Below are 23397 nucleotides of genomic sequence, written 5' to 3' on the forward strand. Positions count from 1 at the left end.
AGATGCATTATTTGTGAAATGTTAATGTGACATGCTACATTTGTGGTTAACAATACACACACAATAACAATACAGTTTAGTAACACGGAGACAATTATTAATAATTGCAGGAATTGTTAACATAGTAATAATTTATTTGAATGGTGAACACATAACGATCTTTGTGGTTTCAGCCAGACTGCTCCGTTAGGAATTAATCTAATGATCCGAGATCAATACTACAAGACCTTTTTAGAATGTAGAGGAGACCTCTCTAATATTTATTCTGATCTAAAGTCTAAAGCAGTTTGTAAAAATATGTCAGATAGTTGTGCAAGAGGTACATGACTCAGACTGCTAATTTAATTTTATTACAATGTACAATAAAAATCCCACAATGGACAAGATGTAACTTTTAAGTACAGACGTGCTGGATCAAAGGTCTAAGTAAACCTTAAAGTAATGCACAGAATCAAAATTTTGTTCATTAAAACAAAAAACAAAATTGGGGCCACGGGGAATTCCTGTATCAAGGTAGAGTTAACTTTTCCAGTGTTGCTAGGCAACATGACAATTTCAGGATGAGTAGAAAACAGCACCAATTGTTCTGTATTTTGAACACATTCAATATATCACTGATGCCGGGGGAGCAGAGTCCTCCTCAAACACATTACTGCATCACTGTAGCCGAGAATGAAAAAATCAATCCGCCCTTGGAGCTCGCCCGGAATTCATTTCAGAGGACATGTCCATAATCAAACTTTTAAAAAAGACCAATCTGAGATGTTTTCACCATTTAATTTAGTCTTCTATTTATCCGAGTTCTATTGGTTATACGACAAATCCGTCTCAAAATGGATGTGAAAAATAGTTTGTTTTGTTTGGTTTTATATATATATATATATATATATATATATATATATATATATATATATATATAAATGGTACCCCATTACCTGCTTCTGAGATTTTTGAATCAAGGAGTAAACATGCTTGGGTCAAAGCCATCGACAATGGTTGTTTCGTTAAATGAAAACATAATTTGATTGCTATTTTCAACATACATTACTAAACTTCAAAATAAATGTCTTTTCCACAAGTCATAGGATGACACTGCTGCTGAAAAATGTATTTAGCTCCAAGGTTTTCCAGTTGTAAAATGCATTTTATTTGGCCAAAATGTTTACAATTCAGGCATAACTAAACATCTCTAAAGTTTCTTTGAATACAAAACAAGACTAAAATACAGTATTAAGGGTGCACACATTTATGGCGCGCATCTACTACTAATTCAGACGCAAAACAGAGTGAAATGCAGATGGTCTGATTTCCTTTTTTAGTTTTTTTTTTAAATGCAGATAATCACTTAACCTCAAACTGCTCAAGAAGGAACCCATACATTTCCATGAGTGTCTGGGGCTTTAGTGTAAGGAATATTCCAGATCCACGGTTGATCTGCAAGGGAAAGAAAACACAATAGAAAGGCATACATTAATGACAACCCTGGAGATTTACAGTCTCAGAGTCTGACCTGCTCCAGGCAGAGTTCATGTTGCTTTGGGACGATGCAGAATTAAATATTTGCCTTGAATGAACAAAGATTCCTAGTATGGACAAAGCAGAAGGTTCTGACCTTTCCCAGAAGGCTGACCTGCCTTGATATTTATGCTTACCTGTGGCATAACTACTGGTTTGTGTACTGTATCAGTATGAAGGATTGTGCACAAACTGTGCGGTTTACTTAATAATGTATTATAGGATATAGACTTCTATAAAAGACCGTAGAACAACAGTATCCATGGTAACCCGCAGACACAACTGGATTCAATCTCAAAACAACCCAGCTGTTAAAAAAGCACATGAAACAAAACAATGTGGTGAAAGAGTCAAATGGTTTACTGTTAAACAGCTTAGATGTTATATCTGTGATATGGAAACATTGCACTTTATAACTTACAGAAAAGCATAAGCAAGTCACTTATCTTAAAGCAGTTCTCAAAGATAACACACACACGTATATAATTTATATAGGCATACATAGTCCACCGTGAAAAAGCTTGTCTTGTTTTTCTTTTAGTTTATCAAGTCAAACCAATTTAAGAATTGGTGCAGGATGAATTATGCATTAAAATACTTGAAGTTAGGGGTTTGTTCAGATCCCTAAGCCCGAGCATTAACAATAATAATAACGATGATTGCCTTGAACTACTAAATTATTTAATTAGTGCAACAATTTCAAGAACTTTCAATAATGACAGTTTTGTTTTTTTATCTAACAGCAGGAACACACAGCAGTAGGGCTACGCAAACATTCACATCCAGGCTTAATTGTTGTCTGGAACTGCAGCAATATACGTGAAGAGGAAGTGAAGCAAAACTAATAACCATAACCATCTACGGTTTGTCTTTTCGCCAGAAGGGGTGCATAAAAATGGCATGCAATTTACCAAACTGATTACTGAAAATAAACAAAATTGACACACAGACCTGATCTGTTCATTAGCTTACTTCACAGCTGTGGTCACATTCGTTGTATGGAAAACTGAAGCTTGAACGATCTGGGTACACAGATGACAGAATTTAGTTTTTTTGGGTGAACTATTACTTTAATGGATAAGAGAGGATATTAAGCAGAACTCCTTACTGAATTAAAGCTGGTCTTTTTTTAGTCGTGAGTCGAGACTGAGTAGAGAGTGAGGTTTTGAGCTGATTTGGAGGGATATGGAACTATCATTTTCTCATCGCTGAGCAGCAACAGTCAGGTCAGAAATAGAAATGTATTACATTTGTCTTAATATAGAGGTGCAGGTACTCTTTGAGGAATACCTTTTGAGTGTGCGACTGGGTTCGGTCTGTATTAATATCACAGGTGTTGACAACAGGGACTCAGATGAAATTAACTGTGAAAGTGAGCATGACGGATGCTCTTATTAAAGAAATGGTAATCACATATCCACTCCCCATAATTTTAGACATAAAACGATACCTCTAAGAAACACTTTTTTGGGGGACTACAATAATGATTAATAGGGTAGAAATGTTCTTATGAAAATTGCATTATAAAAAAAAGTCACAATTTTGGGGAGAAGAACGTTCTTATTCTTATGAGAAGTAACAGTTTTTTTGCGAACCGTTCGATTCTAGCTTTTAAAATAGATTCGTTTGGAACTTAGATACTAAATGATTAATTACGAAGTACCAATAATTCGACCCCATGCTGGTGCTCTGGCAAGCAGAGCATCTGACAGAAATAACGCTTGAAACCAGATTACTTCCAAGCAAACGGCTATATGCAAAAAACGAAATCAAGTGAAAAGAAAGTCTCTTTACCTGAATATTTTCATGTATTTTCTTCAGCGTGAAGAAGGTCAGGTATGGAAGAGCTGTTGCCATGGTGCATGCAGAGAAGTTTGCAATTGCACATTTGCTTTGTAAAGCCCAGGGTTATCTGTCGGTTTCCTAAAAGCTTTAATTATAGGTCTTAAATGGCCTTCTGGGTATTATGTAGACTGTCGTATAGTGGGGGATGCACAATAGTAAAGCTTTGGGTGACTTGAAGAGGCAGAAACGCTTGTGTGACTCCATTGCAGTTAATTGTTACACACACAGTTATGTAAACCAATGACATTGGAACAGGTCCAGTGGGAAACTGAGTATCACACGAATGAGTATCAACAAGGACAGTGACACAACGCAATTGATTTGATTGGATAAGCAATCATGCGTAGGAAATGAAGTGCCTCTATTAAGCATTTGCGCACTGATAGCAGAGGCGAGACACTACGAAAGGCCTTGGTGGAAATAACTTTCATCTGAGCTTTCAATGAGTGCTGTCTGTCCTAACCGTGACCCGTGAGAGGATGACTGCTGATAGTCCTGTGCTCCACTTGTATTCAATTCCACACACTAAAATAACTCATTTATAGTTTGTTACAAAAAATTAATTCATTAAATAAATAATAATACAAAAATAATTAATCTGGCATGAATGCAATTCAGGCCGAGCTGAGAGACGCTCGTCGAACATGTCATCATTCTGGAGTTGCATTTTACCTAATTCGTATACAAATGTTTGCCAGTCTGATTAAATAGTTAAACTATTTTAAAATCAAAAGTATACATTTAAATTAAATATAAATGATAAGGAACTCATTTAAAATACATATAAATTCTCAACATACTGTGAAAAGTGTACACTACAGTTCAAACATTAGATTTTTTTTTTAAATGTATGTAAAGGTTCTATTTATTTATGTATTTATTTATTTACCAGGGCTGCATTTATTACAGTAAAAAAAAGTAATACACAATCACTATACAAAAATATACAAGTTCAAATATTATTATAATGTAAGATAATTGTATTCAAATTAAAAATAACTGTTCAAATGCAATTTAGTCCTGTGATGAACAACTGAATTTTCAGCATTTCATTCAGAAATTATTATTTATTATCATTTATTCAAAATAGAAGTCTTTTGTAACATCGTAAATGCCTTTACTGTCACTTATAAAAGTATTAATTTCTAAAACTTTTAAATGGTAATATACTATATATACTAATATAATGCAATATATATTCCACACATTATAGATTCAATGCAAACTGTAGAGTTCTAAAATAATTTATTGCTGATACCTCCATTATGATGCATCATAATCAGTGCAGAAGGGCTTCTGCACTGATTATGATGCATCATAATGGAGGTTTACTAAATATATTGACAAGATCGGTCATCTTTATCTTAAAATGAAGGCCACGCCCACTCATCAAATTTCATGGCTGAAGCTTCTGTTATCAAAAGACCAATGCTGCTATGGCAACCACAGAGGGCTTCTGCCTCAGTTCATAAACTGATGACACACTTGGTTTCAATAGTACCATCGATTGTCGCCTCTATTTTCTCACCATGATTAAAGGTCGTCAAACTGACATGTCAGGGGCCCATAGTGCTGTTATTTTCATTTAGTAAGAATATGGTGCCAAAGACAGTTGGATTTTCTCTGCAGTTATATGGTTGAGCAATTGAAAGGTACAAATGTCCTGACATCATCAGTAGCATGTGACAGTGGATACCCAAAAACAGGATAAAATAATCATATAATCACACATCTCAAAACTAAAGCGAATCTGGAAATCGAAAAAAAAGGACAATCACACATTCTAGTGTGCTCATGTCTAGTATGCTCTATTTTTTTTATAACAACAGGTGCCATGACAATATCAGATGCTTTATTTCTCTGAAAAATCCCAGGTACGCAATACCATAATTCTGAACATATAATTTCAAGTTTACCTCATGAATCATGGTTAAATATCATGACACTTCGAACAAAGGACTTGGAGACAAGTATAAAATAACATATCGTGCTTTTCCTAGAACTGGATCTGGACTGAAATATAGTTTTTCATTAATATAAATCCTTAAAAAAGTCATTGTTTTTACATATAATTTAAACGCCACTTTATCACACCAATTAATGTGAAATCTCTTTTTCTTTTGACAGCATGTGTTCAATGCAAAAATGGTGAAATGTCCCTGTGAACCTACTGCCTCTGAATCTGTGCTTTTGCACAGAAGTCTGAATCACAAAACACTGTAATTACCCAGCAGATGATAATGAGTTAATTTAGTGTCATCAGCAAGTCCTACAGGCTATAGTTTGAGTTCATCTGCAATTACGCTGTCAGTCAAAACAATGCAGCGTTTTGCTAAACAGCCATATACTTGACTCGTGACCTAAACGCTTATTTACATGAAATGGCAGGCTTCTTGTTTAAAGATATTTGCTTACTGGAAGCTGACAAGTAACATCCTTTTTCTTCTTGCATACATACATAAATACATACATACATACATCCATTCATTTGTACAGTGATGAACAGAAAAAAAAATCAATGTATGTGTGTGTGTATATATATATATATATATATATATATATATATATATATATATATATATATATATATATATATATATATATATATATAGGCACCTTATTGATCTGGCACCTTATTGATCTGCTAGCTAGACTAATGAGTATGAATAAATTTGTAGCTTTTTATTTTAATTTTTTGATGAATGCTTTATTAAATGTGAACATGTGAGAATTTGGGTGGCAGTAAATGCCGTGTTTCCTCATTATTAATCCTATTTGATGGCTCAGAGAACACCACTGTGCAGGAAATGACATGGCCATTAATTGTGTCATGCACACCCCTTCTGCTTCACTGCTGTAAGCAATTAAAATACACACTTTGCAATCACAAGTAGCTTTCTTTGAACACCTTGCTCATCACATAAAGTGATGTTCACTCTAGAAACACACTTATTCATTATATGTAAAGTTGTTAGCTAGAAAGTTAACTAGAAAACAAACAAAGTGTAAAAGATCAAATAAATACATTTATACCAAATTAATTTATTTAGCAGGGGTACTGGCCCGCACTGCAAGCTTTAATTTAGCGTTGTTCAATTAACATCTACAGACTGCTTCCCGAGCAAGCATTTGAACTCTGAAATTCAAAGTAAAGGTTAACCTTTCTTTAATAGATGATTCAGTGTGCTTTTTGCGCATTAAGCAAACCTTTAAACTTTGATGCAAATGCCTCATTGAAGTGTAAAGCTGTCATTTTAAATATGTGTGCTTGTTCAGAGTTCAGACGAACATCTCTGACATTTTAATGAAGGTTGGAACTACAATGAATCTTAGTTGAGTTACATTTGGGGAAGGATGCAATGTTCAGTCTCACCTTTGCTTGAGTAACGCTGAGGCGGGAGGTCAAAAGGCACTGGGAAGCCTTTGGAGGAGCTGGAGGCTGGAAACGCATTCTTCTCCACAGGAAATGTGCTCATATTCTACACAAAGAGTAAGCACATGCATTGCAGTTCTATAAAGATGTGTCTGATATATAACGCATAATTAAGCTAATATATAAATTACATTTTGGACAGAATTACAGGGCACATATTGCACTGTTCACAGACAAAAAAATATTAACAGCAACACTGCAAGAGAGGCTGGATGTCAGAAAATCTTTTTCACTGCAAAGAAAATATTTCTTAAAATGATTAAAAAAAAGTATAATTTATTATTTTAAATAAATCGCCGCTTATTGGCCAGTTGATTGACAAATGACTAGCTGCTCATCTCTAATGCCAAAAGGTTTAGCTAAGAATGAACAAAAAAATGTTTTTACACAAATAAATAATTATATGAATAATAATAATAACTTTTAAATATACGACAAACAAACAAACAAACTGTATTTCCATAAAAAGAACCAGTGGATTGTTCTCACTGATAAAAAAAAAAAAAAAAAAAAAACAATAATAAAACTCATTGAAAGACCCATTTATTTTTACCTCATATCAATAGATCTTCAGATATACTATGTTTCCCATGAACTCAGATGATGGAGACAAGACATGACAAAAGTGCTTGTCTGGCTCTAATGAGAACGTGTGCATTTATTCATCCTGTTTTTCTGTGGAAAAAGCCAGAGGGGAGCAGGGCTGCTCTAAGGGAAGCTAAACTCTCATTTGTGTGGTGGGCATGATGATGGAGGGGGCTGGATAGATTTAAAGGGCAGTGGGGAATATATCACCCAGACTCAGACAGCTAAAGCTTTCACAAAACCCAGAGAGATGCAGCAGGTGCAAGCACACGCAAACACTGTCCTGCTATTTGTGAAGAAAAACAGGAAGTGACCTAGAAACTCAATATAAAAAGTTGCAAACCATTAATACCGAATATGGAAGGCACTGGGAAAAGTTTTGAAAGCATTTTACATACATTTACATTTAATCATTTAGCAGACTTTTTCTTTAGATGATGACAATGTAAGCATTTTAATCAGCATCTTAACCACTAAGATTCATTAAATGTAATAAATGCCTTCCTCCACGCTTCCTCTTTCTAAAGGACGCTTTACCCTAATGCGAGATCACCAGCACTGTCTTCCACATTATATACTATATAGTGAAGGTTTAAATCACTTATTTCTTTCTTTTGATGTAGTGTGCCAATAGGAGATCTCATAAAATTAACATCACATAATGAATACTCACAGAAAAAAAAGAAGCAAAACTCCCAAACAACCTTCAAACTTCTAGTCAAATCTCAGCTGTCACAAGTAATACTGATAAATTGTGTTGGTGTGGCTAATAAACTCGTCTTAGTGGTTGAGCAGAAGCATCATTGAGGTTAATGTGGTCTAGACTAACATGAGGGTGAGTCAATAATTGAGCAATTTATCATACTGAATCAATTAAAGCACATTTTGCTTGTTGCGGCACTAGCAAAAACATTACATTCCTCATTACTAACTTCACAGTTTTTTATGTTTTTCACCAGCAAAAGCAAAGACAAAACAAAAATGAGTTCATTAAACAGACCATAAATCCATATGCCATACTTTCTGCTTACTTGAAACTATTTAAAGGAATAGCTCACTCCGAAATGTAAATTCTGTCATCATTTACTCAAAATACACAAACCTAAGTTTCTTTTTGTAGAAGTAAAAATGTGTTGCTCTTGATTTCCAGAATAGGAAAAGAAATACTATGAAAGTCAAAGAGGACCATCAACTGTTCGATTACCTGCATTCTTCAAAATATCTTTTGTTAAACATAAGAAAGAAATGCATACAAGTTTATAATGACACAAGGGTAGGTAAATGCTGACACAGTTTTAATTCTGAAGGTGAACTATTTTTTGTTTCAATTCACTCCATCTTTGCAATTAGGTGCATCTTGGTAAATGTTAGAGAACACTTATTTCTTTTTATATTTTTGTAATGGTCCTGACTTTTTGGAGGAGCTAGTATATAGAAATATATAAGTAAATACTACTTAAATCTGAAAAATTGACTAAATTATGAAATTCTGTGTTAAAAAGCATGACTCGTCAACTGAGTCTCACTTCGGGAACATTCTTTATTAAGTCAGCTATCTCTGTTGGTGGTAAAGAGGACAAGGTTCTGATTGGTCCATGGCTAAACAGCATGTCTGAGACAACATGATGCTGTACTGAAAACTTGAAAACATGCTGTCAAAAGTGTTTCACTAAGAGCAAAAACAAAATATATTTTGTATACTGGTGATCTTGAACTGTCTGATCTGAGTTTTTGTTAAAGAAGAGAGCTTTAATTAAAGCACCACACTGTGGTAAACAAAAAAACCATGACTCATTATGAAAATTATGGAGCGTGACCTCTACAGATGTAAAAATAACTTCAATATTCAACATGCAGCCTCATTTGTAACTTAAGCAAGCAACCAAGTAATGATAATGCGTACTGAAAGCAAATATAACGTTCTAAAAACATGCTAAGTGAAAAATATTATACAACCTAAAAAAATGGCTAATTATGGATCCATTATAATGTAACAAACCTTGTGATTAATTCAAAAACGACCTCTAGGAAGAACTAAACATGACATAAACAAGACTGTGTTCAACTAAAACAAAGAGGCTTCAGGCCACAATAAAGACACAACACATCCCTTTGAATAAGAGAGCACAACCTTTCACTATCCTCTTTCAAACTCATGCTTTTCCCCCCTCTTTTTTTTCACGGCAAGAGAACTGAACCATACTGTTGCTTAGCAACTTTTGAAGTAATTCTAAGACCTACCCTGACAACAAGGACAAATTACCCTGCGAGTATGTGAGCGCTACACAAAGGCTCTTTCGCTACATGTGGAGAAATAAAAGATCTACTCCAAGACATTATCTTTAGTATTTACACACTTTAGAGTAGTTTAGAAGTATGCTCAGAGACTCTTAACAATGTCTTTTTTTCTTTGTTAAGTTCCTTCTCTTGGGTTTTCACTGGATATCTTAATTTCTCTTTTAAACTAACACTCTGCTGGAAAACGGCTAAAGTGCTTGACTCATCATCCAATAGTAATTTTTGAAACATGACTAGAAAATATAAGTAACACTCATTTTGGTTAGAGTTCACGTGATTTCTACAGTAAATTCCATGATTTTCCTTGACCCAAGCTTGGAAATCCCGCTTTTAAAATGTATCTCCATGTTTTTGTGAATTCCACCTGATGAAGACATGAATACTATCAAAGGCAAGCAATGTTAACTTCCCCATTGGTGGAAGTTACTACTCCTACATTACTACTCCTCCACGGTAATTGGTTAGATGAACCAACTGTGACAGTGATTTGGTGACTGCATATTACCAGTTTAATATTCTTTAACAAATTAATACCAACTGCTCTGTCTCTCATCGCACTCCTAGCATTTTAAAAAGCAAGTGCTTCCATTGAAAACAAATTTTTAAAAAAAGAGGATAACCTTGGGAAAAAATGCTTTGGTGGATATGCAACCACAATCAGAAGCTGGTTTTAACTGAATTTAGAAGAAAGTCAAAAATGCACAGGAATTCAAACAGTCACAATACTCACAAAGGCTGAAGGCAGGTAGAGAACTCCCAGTTCATAAGAACGAACCATAATCTGAGTGTTGTTCTTCTCCAGGGCGCCCCAGGCAGCTTTTGATAAATTGGCACTGCGGAGGATACCAGCAGATGAACTTTCACCCATGTTTCAAAGTCCAACATTCAAGTAAATGTCACTTAAACTAGAAGTTTTAGCACTGAACATGTCAAAGTTAAAGGATACTGTCAAGATTTTTTTCAGACTGCAATTACTGAATAATTAATGCGTTTTGGACTTAGATGTTTAAGAATGACAGGCTATGCCTGAAGGCTTTGCATCCACTGCAGGCTTTAATCTTCATAAAAAGATCTATGAATAACTCATTGCCGGACTCGACTGACCTAGAGACACTGCTCACGATCTCCCTCACTGTGCATTTCAACCACGATTAAAGCCACCGCTTTGAGAAATGCTGCAGGAACAGTAGCCATTCATGCTGCCTTGAGATGAATATCATGTGGGCTTTAATGCTACAGCCGCAGGAACATCATGTGTTAAAAGATTTGAATAAGAAATATCTTAAGAGAGGGTTTTAAAACCAGAATCTCTTTTCAATCATTGGTTTTCTAGGGCAAAATCGCCAAAATACAAGCCTTCAGCTGCTGAACTGAACATGCTATTCCTGGATGTAATCTGAAAGATAATCAAAGAGAAGAGTGTTCTGTCACCACATCATTGTGTTTTATAACGCAGCCTGTCTCTTGTCTATTTCACTTCACCACCAAGAGAAGTCTTTGCCACTTCAATTGACCAACTGCACTACAGGTCTTTGATTATCTGTAAAAGCACTGTTCCGTGAGTGTTTCGAGGAAGCTTGCTAATGGTCCAGAGTCCATGGTGTTAACTAACAAACATATAACCTCCCAGACTGAAGAAACAGGAAAGTGGATATTATTTTGCAGCTAAGAAACGGCCAATGATAGGGAATGGTATAATCTTGAATAAACAAACATGTCAGGCTTATGTTGTTTAAATATACATTTACAGGCCCCTAAGGGATCCTTCAAGTGGAACACTATCAATGTAGCACAGAAGACACAAATCTGCCAGGGATCAGAGAAAAACAAGCCTGCTTCTGCCAAGAGCATTATTTTGGCACCTATGAGCAGCTCTCTGAAGAACAAAAGAACAGAAATGGTGCTGATCTCATCCGGCTTAACATTAACATGTCATATTCAAGGCAATAAAGATGTGTTTTGGTGTTGTTGTAAAAGACTAACACAATTATATATACTGTATGCATCATCAACAAACCTATGACTAACCACAAACTGATTTCAGTGTTGATGCAATTACGTTTAAAATTGTGTATTTCCTTCCAGACTGGTCTTGTTATTTTGTAGCAATGTGCAATATGTTGATGACAGACAAAATTGCGATCTGAACTGACATATGATAAATACTTAATTATCTAATTTTGCTAAAGCAGCATGGATGTGAAATAAGAAAAGACATAAAATCTCAATAAAACAGGAGTTTAACGATAACATGATTATATTGCCTATTAATTTAAAAGTGCATTGTGTAATAGCAGAATTGCAATCTGTATATGAAACCGTTACCATGGCTTAAAAAACCAAACTATCTGGAAATGTTAACTTGCGTTTAACAAACTTGAAACTAAGGTTATTAACTTGGTTAAATAAAATAAAAGAAATACTACAATAGCAAATGAAATAACTAGTGTGTCACAGCGGCTACTGAACAACTGTTTGAGCTTGAATTGTACAACAACTGTCTCAAAGTGTTCTTCAATTAGAAGGAAGGAAATGAGTGGTTTTATAATTAAGATCAATCAAAAGGCAATAGAAACAGTTAACAATTATTTAAGTTATTTTAGATTCTCATTTTAGATTCTCGTTTCATATGCATGATAAGAGGCTGTGTAGAACAATCAGAACAAATCTGAATTGTTTTTACACAATTAGACCATATATATATATCTCTAAAAGCAGTTAAGTAATACATGCATGCAATGGTCTTTTCTTATTAAACTTATGTTATTGTGCGACTTTGTGGAGTCAGGTTTCTCATTTGATTATCAAACCCGTTAGATCTCTATATAAACAAACACTAAAAGTTTTGAGTAAGAAACCAAACAAAAGGCACCATTGGACAATATATATATATATATATATATATATATATATATATATATATATATATATATATTATATAGTTTGCTTAGTTTTTTTGGCTCTTATTAAAATTATTTTTAAATGTGTAAATGATCTTGCTTTTTTTTTCACTATTAAGTGGTAATTATTTGTTTTTTTACTTTCCAGGTAATGGGGCTCCAAATTAGCCTTTGGCTAGAAGCCTATATGTGGAGCATCAGCTGCTTGAAATTGTAGCTTTGTTATGCTGCGTTGTCCCTGTTAAATAAACAAACAAACAAATAAATAAATATACATTAATCCAATTTAGCTAGCAAGTTACCTTGTGACAAGGAACCAGGCTAGTTGTGTGAAGTCTGGTGAAACCCTCATATAGGTTTTAATATGAGGCATCGCATTGCTCCTGCCAGTAACATCAGCATGCCAGCCACTGTTCAGAGGAGAAAGATTGAGAAGATAAGAAAATGGAGAAAAACACGCTTATATACTTTCTAAGTACCAAACCACCCAAAGAAACATTTTGTGCCATTTGCAGGTGCAGAGAGACGATGCTTTAGGGCGTACTGTGTGGACGAAGAGGAGAGCTTTTTGTCTGATTGCTGTCAGCATTCAGGCATGAACACAGAAGTCTACACGAACTCATTTAAATATACTGAGTAGAAGTGTAGAGTGCGCACTCCAGAGGGGAACTGAGATTGAATCTACATCGCAATAGCCCATCTCTGATCACTTAGCAGAATTGAGGCGACCAGTAAAATAGCTTATTTATGGTTATAATGTGTTAAACTGATGGGAGAGATGGGATAAGAAGCCAATTGAAATTTCTAAGGAGCAATTTAAGGGTCAGACAACTCTTAGGAAAAGCAGCTGTTTAGATCACGAGGTCTGGAGCACTGCTGAGGAGCCTTTTCAGGAGAATATTTATGGTAACATTTAAAAAGGGTCATTTTAGGCTGAATATTGATGAGTACATTATGAAAATGTTTTTTTTTAACAGAGATATGAGAACTTACTGGAAGTAAGAATGCAGCCAGAGCTGTTTTTGAGCTGTCTGTATGCTGTAGGGTAAAGATCCTCCAGCTGCAGGGATAAGAACAGTTGGTCATCATATGTGAAGTTGTGAGGAAAAAAAATAGATTTTGATTTCAGAATAAAAAATAAATGATACCTGGATAGCCCTCCAAACTGTTTCTCACATTTTCCACAGATGGGTAAACCTAGACAGGACAAAAAAGATTAAAAAATGTAATATTCTTTTATCAAAAAAAAAATTAATACTTTTGTTTTAAGGATTCAAGGATGGATTCAATTGACCAAAAGTAACAGATGCTTATATTAGGGGTGCGACGATGCAAGTACGGTATGATTTATGGACATTTTCCAAATCATAGTGATCATCCCTATCCCCTTGTTAGTGGAGACTTGAGTGAGCACAGCGCGTGTGTGTCAATAATTTATTCGTTTCGAATGCACTTGTCAAAGCGAGCGATGAAATTTCCTCATTATCTTCAGCTGGGATGTTTCTTTGACAACAAACGCAACACGATGTGCATCAGCAGATGTTGAAATTACATTCCCAAGACCACTCCAAACGGCTAAATAATGACATGCACATGCTCCGTTCACTCCAAAGCCCCCGCTAACAAGGGGATAGGGATGATCACTTTGATGATTTGGAAAAATGACCATGAATACGTGAATCGTTGCACCCCTAGTTTACATGGTTGAAGATACTATTTCAAATAAATGCTTCTGTTTTGAATTTTTCATTCTCAAAGAAAATAAAAAGTATCACAAAAACATTAAGCAGCACAACTGGTCTTCAGTTCTGTCTTCAACATGAGCAATGTTTCTTGAGCACAAAATCAGCATCTTAGAATGATTTCTAAAAAATAATGTGACAAAAAAAAACTTATAATCCCCAAACTACTGAACAGTAGGCTATCTATCTACATATCCACCCATTAAACCTATGACCTTTAAAACAGTAAGAAACTAGACAGAACTAAACTGTCTGACTTGAACAGATGTGATCTCAATAGAAAAGTAGCTTTGTGCATAATGCATAGTGTGCATGTTCCTTAAATGTCCTCTGAATAGTTTCACTCGTCATTACAAGCTTTAGAACTGAATCACCTCAAGAGTTCAGAGTTTCTGAAGCCATCTAATTGTAAGAGCCTTCGTCTTCAGAGATGACACAGTAACATTTAAGGCTTGATGGTACTGTCTGCTATCTGAAGACTCTCTGTGTGGTGCCTTGACTTTTCAACTGACATTTAACAATAGCTGCATCAGACAGAAATCAATCTTCTTTCCCTCCATCTGAGCATATATTGTCATGCAAATAACAGAATGGATGAGAATTCTTCCTGTAACTATTGTCTCTAACAGCTCGTGCCAAGAGAGACTTGAAAAGGTTTCCGTTTTCGCAAAATTGGAATTCAAGTATAGCAAATGGGAACATGCTATGAATACTAATTGCTAATTAAACACGCGGGACGTCAACAAATTTCAAATTTCATAGCTCAAAGGAATTATATACCGAAATACACGAATGAGAAACAGGCAGGCACACATGTGTGCTTCGGCGTCCTCCTTGATTCTAACCTAATTAAAATGGAGACACAATTGAGGGCTCATTTATCCTGATAGATAAGCAAGCTGGTAGGAGAATATGCGACTATGTTTATTGTAATATCCATCTGGCCACGTTGTTTGCAATCCAGAGAGGGCACGGCAGCGATACGAGCAGATCCTTTTACCGTTTCAGCACGCTCTGCGGGGGCTGTTCGAAACACTCACCAGGAGCATCTGTGTTTCTGGACTGGCTAATGATTTCCCTGCCTTCCCCAGTGTGGTCAGAGTGCGCTGGAACTCAGCTGCCAACCATTTAGTTTTATCAAGTCCCATGGAGCCAATACTGGAAAACTGGCCGAGCACGTGCCATCGCTCTTCGTTCAGCATTGGCTTTGCGTGTTCGCTGAGCAGCTGAGGAAAACAAAAACAATGAGTGCATGTCACACTACGTCGGTATTTGCATGCGTCTAATTTGGCTAGCTTTTATCAAGTGACAGATGAATTAGTAACAAGATTGGACACATGGCCTTTGACGTCAACAACAGAAGATATGGTGAGGTGTTTTAACTTCTCTTTTAAAAATATAATAAGTCTATTTATTGTAACTATTGTAAGTATGCATGATTATACGGTCGGTTGCATGTTATTATGTGCATTAGTATTGTTTTGCTCTGCTGTGAGCAATCTTTTCAAAACAGCCCTTGACCTATTTTTGGTTCACGACCCACCAGTTGAGATCTAGTGATGTGGGATGAGCCTTATGGAGGTGTAAAGAGTGTGCTCTTTGTGAGTCAGTCATTTATATTAAAGCGCTGTTGAGATCTAGATCTTGCAAAGACCAATCCGACACCTGTGTTATCTGAATTCTCTCAATAAATAAAGCATGAAGAGTACATCTCCAAGGCATCCTGCAGGCATACAATGCTTTTTCATGAACATCAATCATTCTGAAGTCTAGGGCGGAGAGGAACTATTGCCTTCGAAGGAAAAATACTTTCACTGACTTTCAAAAACATTGTGTAAACACACAAAAACATTACTTTTCTTAATCGCAGATGGCCCCACTTCTCCATGGCAGCTCCTTGATATCTTCCTGGAGTTGAACCAATGAGATATACCCTATACAGGAAAACATAAAAGAAGTTGTATTTTAGTTTAGATATTTAATTTTTTTTAAATTAATTACTATATAATATTAGTCACCATTTAAATAGTGGATTTGTTTTTGCAATTTTCACAAATTAGCAAATTAATCATATTGGTGAAACCAAACCAGATACGCTGATAAACCAGATATGCAAATAAAATGAGTATTCATGAGCAGTACTGTATGTACAGGTACTCTGATGATAAAGTCTACAATGTTTACTATATTTTTTGTTTTAATTTGTACAGTACCATTCAAAAATGTGTGGTCAGTGGGATATTTTTTTTTTTGACCATCACAGGAATAAATTATATTTAAGCATGTATAAAATAGAAAATGGCTATTTGGTTAAGCATTCAAAAACTTCTATATAATAATAATAATTTACAAAAACGAAAACTGGTTGATTTACGTCAATCAGACTGTCTGAAAAGGGACGGTTTCTGCAAGAATAAGCAGCATTGTGAATGACTTTTGCAATCAGTCAAAGGTTTTGACTATGCTAGTCTGATATCACGCCATCTTTCTAATTTGAATAATGGCTCTTTCACGTGTTAAGATCCTCACCTTGTTTCTGACAGATCATGCTGTTTGATGCGGTCAATCCACTCAGCAAGCTCTGGAGCCCGGTATGCTTCCAGGTATTCCAGCAGGTCGCTTTTGAAGTTGGTGGGAGACTCCCCTGCTGTTCCAGGACTTCCTTCCGGTAACCTGGGGTACAGAGGACTCATCCACATTCTGTGATAGAGATACAAGCCCCATATTTATTAATGAAGGGTGTGAGTCATCAAAATGTTACATAGTTTATGCACATGATTGTCAGATTGTGACTGGGGCATGTCATATTTGGCTTGCATGTGTTTCATGCCTGGTTTAAAAGTAAAAAAAAACTGTAAAATTTAAAAGAATGCCTCTGAAGATGAATTCCAAGGGCAATCAAAACAAAGTTCATTTAAATAATAAATTCATATAAAATAATAATTTGTTAGGTAGTCAAACTCAGACTACAACGGTTTGTTTTTGTGCAAATTCCAATGAAGAATGTTTGATATAATTCCATTTTTTTTTTTTTGCATCACATTCAATATTGATATACTCACAGTATTATAAAAATGTGATTGCGAAGGAGCATCACTGCTGAGATCAAAAGAAATGGAGTAAAAGCTAAAATATGGATTTCCATAAAATTAATTCAGTTAAATTTTTTTTTTAAATAAATACGTGTTTTCAAAATTCCATATGCATTTCCATTTAACCTCAATCAAAATACGGCCCTTGGCAATAAATACATTTCTAATAATGTTTTGCTAGTTCACATTTTAGCTTTTGTAGAAAAGATCAAAGCAGACCCCTTAATATTAAGGCTTTTGCATTCTGCAATTGCACACATTCACATAAAAAAAGACTTCAACGTGCTAGACTTCGCCTAAAGCAGTCCAATAACTCATGAGTGTGGGTACTCGATTTGACAGACTGGTTATAGCATATTCCCATGAGGTTCAAGGAGAACAAATCAATATGGATTCAGATTGGAGCCATTACAATAAAGGCCGCAGAACAGAAAAGCCCTTCAGAAGAGATTTGAGAGGAAGAAACTTTGTCTGTGTGAATGATGATGAGAATGCGCTGCAATATAGAAGGGATACCTGGGATCAGACAGAACCAGATGGGGAGACACGTCAGACCTCTAATGATATTCATTGTGCTTCAATGCGGTCTGAAGCTGATAGAGACAGGTTGGCAAATGCGAGTAACAGAGGGTGCCTTCTACATAACATTGACGAAATACTCTGGCCTTCACGCGACAGCATCTAGCATTGCCCAGCCGATTCAAACAGCTGAACTATGCCTTACTATCGCGAGAGAGAAAAAATTGTTGCCGTTTAAAAGCTTTGCAATTTTAATGAGAATAGCAAATCTATTATCCATTCAGCCATGGTTCCAACCTCGCTTATTACTCATGCACACACACACAAACACATCTTTCTGACACTAGGTGGCACTAAATGCAGCAAATGTATGATTTTGTTAACTTCAAAACATTGTGGACTAGAAACAAAATATCTTTACCCTATGTATGTCCTATAATATAACATCTAATCGAATATTGTTAGTACAAGAATGATACCAGAGTTCAATTGCTGGCGGTTAAAGGGCAATCTATGGCAAAACTGTTCAGCTGAAATTAAATTTAATGTGGATTAATGTGTTATTTTGTCACCCCTTTTGAACATTCTGTTCATCAAAAGGACCTTGAAAAATTAACCATGGTGTCTACAAAAATATTCCACAGCACAACTGTTAATTAAATAAATGTTTCTTGTCCACAAAATCAGCATATTAGAATTATTTCTGAAGGATCATCACATGACACTGAAAACAGGAGTAATGGCTGCTTAAAATTCAACTCTGCCATTACAAAAATATATGACTTTTAAATTACAGTAGTCACCATTTGAAATGAATCTTTCATCAAAGTTGTCCTTAAACTTAAAATTAAAATGCATTCTTGTCTTAGGACAACTTTGATTCACTTTAAATAATTACTAGTGTATATTAAATTAGCAAACTTTAAATAGTAAAAATAGTGTAAAATATTGCTGCTTTTATAGTATTTTTGATCAAACAATAGCAGCCTTTGTGAGCAATTATTCTTTCAAATAATTGACGAATTGGAGAGATTAAATGTCAATTTTGCAACCAAATGTACAACCGCAGGTATTTTCAGCTGGCCAGAGATGCTTTGGTGGACTCAACTTAGCAGCTGTGGCTATTTTCCCCACTTTTATAGTCTGCCAATCATTTACATTCGTGGTTACACTATTTACAGGGACACTGAGGACAAAAAAAAAAGATGAATCAAATAGGTGGGAATGGTACTGGAAAATATCAAGCTGGAATCCAACTTACGCCTGTACAAACCCCACAGTATCATATGACACAGCATGTGCACTAACCACCAGGTCACAGCTAAAACAGCACTTAAAGCCCTTTGTGTGAACTCACACTGATCTTGCAGTACCGTTTGAGTGAATGAGTCAATATACTGTACTATGTCAGATTGTCTGAATATATGTATGCTAGGGGGTTTAAATATTAACTGCTTAATTTAGAGATTTCATTTCCTCCTCACTAATCCACAGCTTAGTGGTTGATAACCTAACTGCCAGCCTAACCCTTTGACTCTGGAGCTTTTGTCTCCTTAATGGCATACTGTTCCTGATACACCGTTAATAAAATTGAACCTAATAACCGAAAGCGATTGCTAATTCATTGGCCATCGTTCTGACCTGCCTGCTAGCTCCTGCTGGTATGACACCATGGAGAATATCTTTATTAATGGACAGCTTTCATAAAACGCTGCTTCATTTAAGCAATTATTGCATGTAGCTAATTTAAACACATCATTTCGGGTCAGAGAGGTGTCTATAACAACGTGACTGGTTTATTGGGATTTGCAGAGCTCGACACTCCTTTTTAGGATACATCAGCTTAATTTTAATTTACTCTAAGTGTCTGCCGGGCTTGTTGTCATAGCAACAGACAAACGTGTCATTAGGACTAGGGAATGCACCACTTTCGTTTTTCAGATATGAAACAACTCTCGGTGTATTTAGAAAACGAGCAACTACAAAAGAGAGTACAACATAAACAGCTCGTTTCTAAATCGACTGCACCGTCAGCTACAACGTTTTCCGTTCTGATCCATTCACGCGAGTTTGCTTTTAGCCCCTCCCATTCCACCTTGGACCATCTTACCCCTGTGTCTTCTGGTACCAATCGGCTCGGATGAGGTTTGAGGTAAGAATGATGACTCTGAATCCCTCCTCGTACCAAAGCAGCATCATTTTCCTGCAAAAAGGCGACTATGCTTTTAATACGACTGCTCTTACATAATGACATTCATTTAAAGCAATCTCTTTCTTTCATTAGTGTCCATCAAACAGTATAAAACACTACCATTAAACCCTATAGCTCATTTACCAAAGACTCCCCTGCATAATAACTTTGATTTTACCTGGCTTTTTGTGTCAAGGAGCATAAAAAAAATACATTTAAACACTGGGGCACACCGAGTAATGAATGTTCAGCTTTTGGGTTTTATGAATTATAACAAAACCCCCACATATTGAAATACAAAATCAATTCTATGCTGTTCTTTGTGTGAGAATGTATTATATCACTTATTAAAAATAAGCAAATAACTCTTCAGAGAGGGACATTTAGAACTCATTTAAAGGCAAATTAGCCTTGAGACTTGACAAAGGTGTTCGAGAAAGATTATACTGCCATTTTCTTTGTTCTCCTGCTTCCTTTTTTTATTTGAACTTATATAAAATAAGACAAGCCATTTAATTCGCTCCTCTGGACTCAAAAAAAAAGCTCAATCCTGTTATGTCTTTCTCTGTTGAATAAAACATGAAAGATTCTTGTGAGAGAAAACAGTACTCCAGGAATACATCACATTAAAATTCAATACTGTGCCTGTTTAACATCTAATTTCAACTCATCACAACAGATGCTCAGCTGATAATCGGCACGCCGACATGGACTGCGCAGACGTTAATACTCATTTGAGCAGTTCGAGGAGTGCTACATTCAATATGCATTATGTTACCGGCTGCTCATAAAACCTAAATCCTGATCAAGGTGTTAATAAATTTATTAAAAGTAATCTACAACACCACCTCTGCTGCACTGCTACTTAAAAATCAAGCCACTACTAGAACCACAGAAATATATGCTTTCTGAGTGTTTCATTTCAGAACTGTGAGCATTAATATTTTTTAATGTTAGTGTTCTCCTGAATGAGCAACTCACTTTATCCATATTCCGTGATGGTACTGATGGGATGTGTCTTACAGCTGGCATTTCAGCTCATCCCAAAGGAGTCTCATGGTTCAGGTGTGGACTATATGCATGAAAGCAAAGGTCTACACATCTACGACCTAAGCATTTAACCGGAGATATCCTACGACAGTGACACTTTAAAGCTTTTCATTATATCCCATTCTACTGAAAAAAGCTCATTGTACGGTTGAACGGTTTATTTTACGCATATTTCTACATGTTTTACAATGTAATGTACAGAACTTTTACTATAAACTTAAGTCTTATTTTCTTCACCCAATGAACTGAGATAAAATTATACAGATAAATAATCCAACACTCACGTATGATGTGTGCCAAACGCAATATCCAGTTTGGCCTGTTAAAAACAAGAGAGTCCGATTTAACAAGAAACATTTAGTATTTCTTTTTTAAACATTGAAAGTATTTTTAGATGTTTATCCAATATACACACAGTTACTGAAAGACGTAGTATTTTAGAGGACCTCAGACTACCATAAAGTTTAATGCTTCCCTCTAGTGGAAAAAATTGATTATTGCAAAAATGACAGCACCTGGCAGAAACGAATATGTGGATATGGTTTGGCTTGCTCGATTAACCGAGCCTTGGACTCTCTTTTTTCTCCGTGAACGAGTACGACTGGTTTGTCCCTAAAAACAAAAATAGAATAACCGCATAAGTATTCACTGACGTGTTCAGTGTGGTAAAATGAATGTATAATTGTACATCAAATCAAAAAGGTGAGTTCACATCCTACCTGAATTCAGGTGGATATTGCTCCACCATCCATGGAATGTCAAAACAGTAATTGAACTACAAATTAAAAAAAAGAGAAGTTTTGATCACAATAAAAACATTCCAAATTATTTTTATGCTTGGTAGTAGTCTCTTTAGCTGCAACTTCATTCATTAACACGATACCTGTACAGACTCTCTCAGGGTTCCAAACATTGGAGAAAGTATTTCTGATAATAAAACAGAAAAAGAAAAGAAATTATTATAAAATGATTAGTAATACATGTATGTATACACGCACATGTATTATTATTTTTTTTAACATACCTTTAATATGCAGTGCTCCAGTGTTGAACTTTTTTGGTATCCCAGTGACTTTGTTTAAATAAAAACGATACATGTCATTCATGGACGATATATTGGTCTCAAAGAAATCAGCTGGCTCTTCTTTATAATAATTAGTGCCGTGAGGACTCGGAGGACGCTTGTCTTCAGTCTTCTTCTTCTTAGGACTTAAATTTGATTTCTTGGGCTCTTTTTTCAGGGCAGGCGGTGGAGTTTCATCATCGCTGCTTGAGAGGTTCCAGCCTGCCTCCTCTGTTTCTCTCTTTCTCTTTACAGAAGGTGAAGGGTTGCTTTCATATTTTACAGGGACGGTTTGATTCACATGTGCAGCTTTCCTGGCTTCAGATCCCATGGAGGGAGCAGACGGTTCTTTTACAGAATGGGTGTCTTCATTGCGTTTTGGACTCAGCTTGGGCTCTTGCTTGAAGAAAGTGGCGATCGCATCAGGTTTTCTTTCTAAATCAGGTTTAACGCTTGGTTTGTTTGAATCCTTCTGAGGTGTTGGAGGAATGATGTTGTCCTCGTCTTCACTATCTGATATGGTCCACTTGCCATGTTGACTGTCCTGGGACATTTTTGTTCAGCTGTGGATCACATTTTTATTTTACTGCACATGGTAAACTATATACTGTAAACTTTCATAACATGCAATATTTGCAATACTGTCTGGTTTTGTCCTAAAATAACAACTTTGTGCATTTGCACAGGTAGATATAGATGTACAAAAGAAAAATGCCTGCATTGCATCATATGAACAGATGATAGATAGGTAAATCTACACTGTATGCACTATTTATTACCGATGTACTTAGTAGAACGTAAATGAAAGAAGACTTACAAAGAGGCGGGAAGAGGAAATGTACAGGCTACAAGAAGATAATTTCAAAATGGTTACGGTTATAAAGAAACATAAATGCTGTAGTTATGCAGCTACAAAACTGCTAGACCCTTGTCCATCAGAAACTTATTTCAGAACAGCACCACCACAGCTCGCTGTGTTTTGATTTGGTATACACTCGCTCTGACTGTACATTCCACATGTAGCAACAGTGGAGACGCGCCACAATGTTCTTCAAAATAAAAGTCTATAATACTCTATATTATATGTATATTTAATTACACACACACACACACACACACACACACACACACACACACACATATATATATATATATATATATATA

The 23397-nt window shown here is 35.6% G+C and overlaps 1 protein-coding gene across 1 annotated transcript; it reads right to left on the bottom strand.

Annotated features, from left to right (window-relative positions):
- Positions 1-907: 907 nt before the first annotated feature.
- Positions 908-23266, bottom strand: tdp1 (tyrosyl-DNA phosphodiesterase 1). The gene is made up of 16 exons (XM_043262208.1): positions 23051-23266; positions 22195-22796; positions 22054-22097; positions 21890-21945; positions 21686-21782; positions 21455-21489; positions 20040-20132; positions 16848-17018; positions 16174-16252; positions 15359-15544; positions 13725-13773; positions 13570-13636; positions 12879-12986; positions 10407-10509; positions 6734-6839; positions 908-1434 (listed from the first exon to the last, which is right to left on the bottom strand). The coding sequence occupies exons 2-16, from the start codon at positions 22784-22786 to the stop codon at positions 1361-1363; spliced, it is 1860 nt and encodes a 619-aa protein (XP_043118143.1). The 5' UTR covers positions 22787-22796; positions 23051-23266; the 3' UTR covers positions 908-1360.
- Between the last annotated feature and the right edge of the window lie 131 nt (positions 23267-23397).

The sequence above is a fragment of the Puntigrus tetrazona genome, chromosome 17 (genome assembly GCF_018831695.1).
Source record: "Puntigrus tetrazona isolate hp1 chromosome 17, ASM1883169v1, whole genome shotgun sequence".
In the NCBI taxonomy this organism is placed as follows: Eukaryota; Metazoa; Chordata; class Actinopteri; order Cypriniformes; family Cyprinidae; genus Puntigrus; species Puntigrus tetrazona.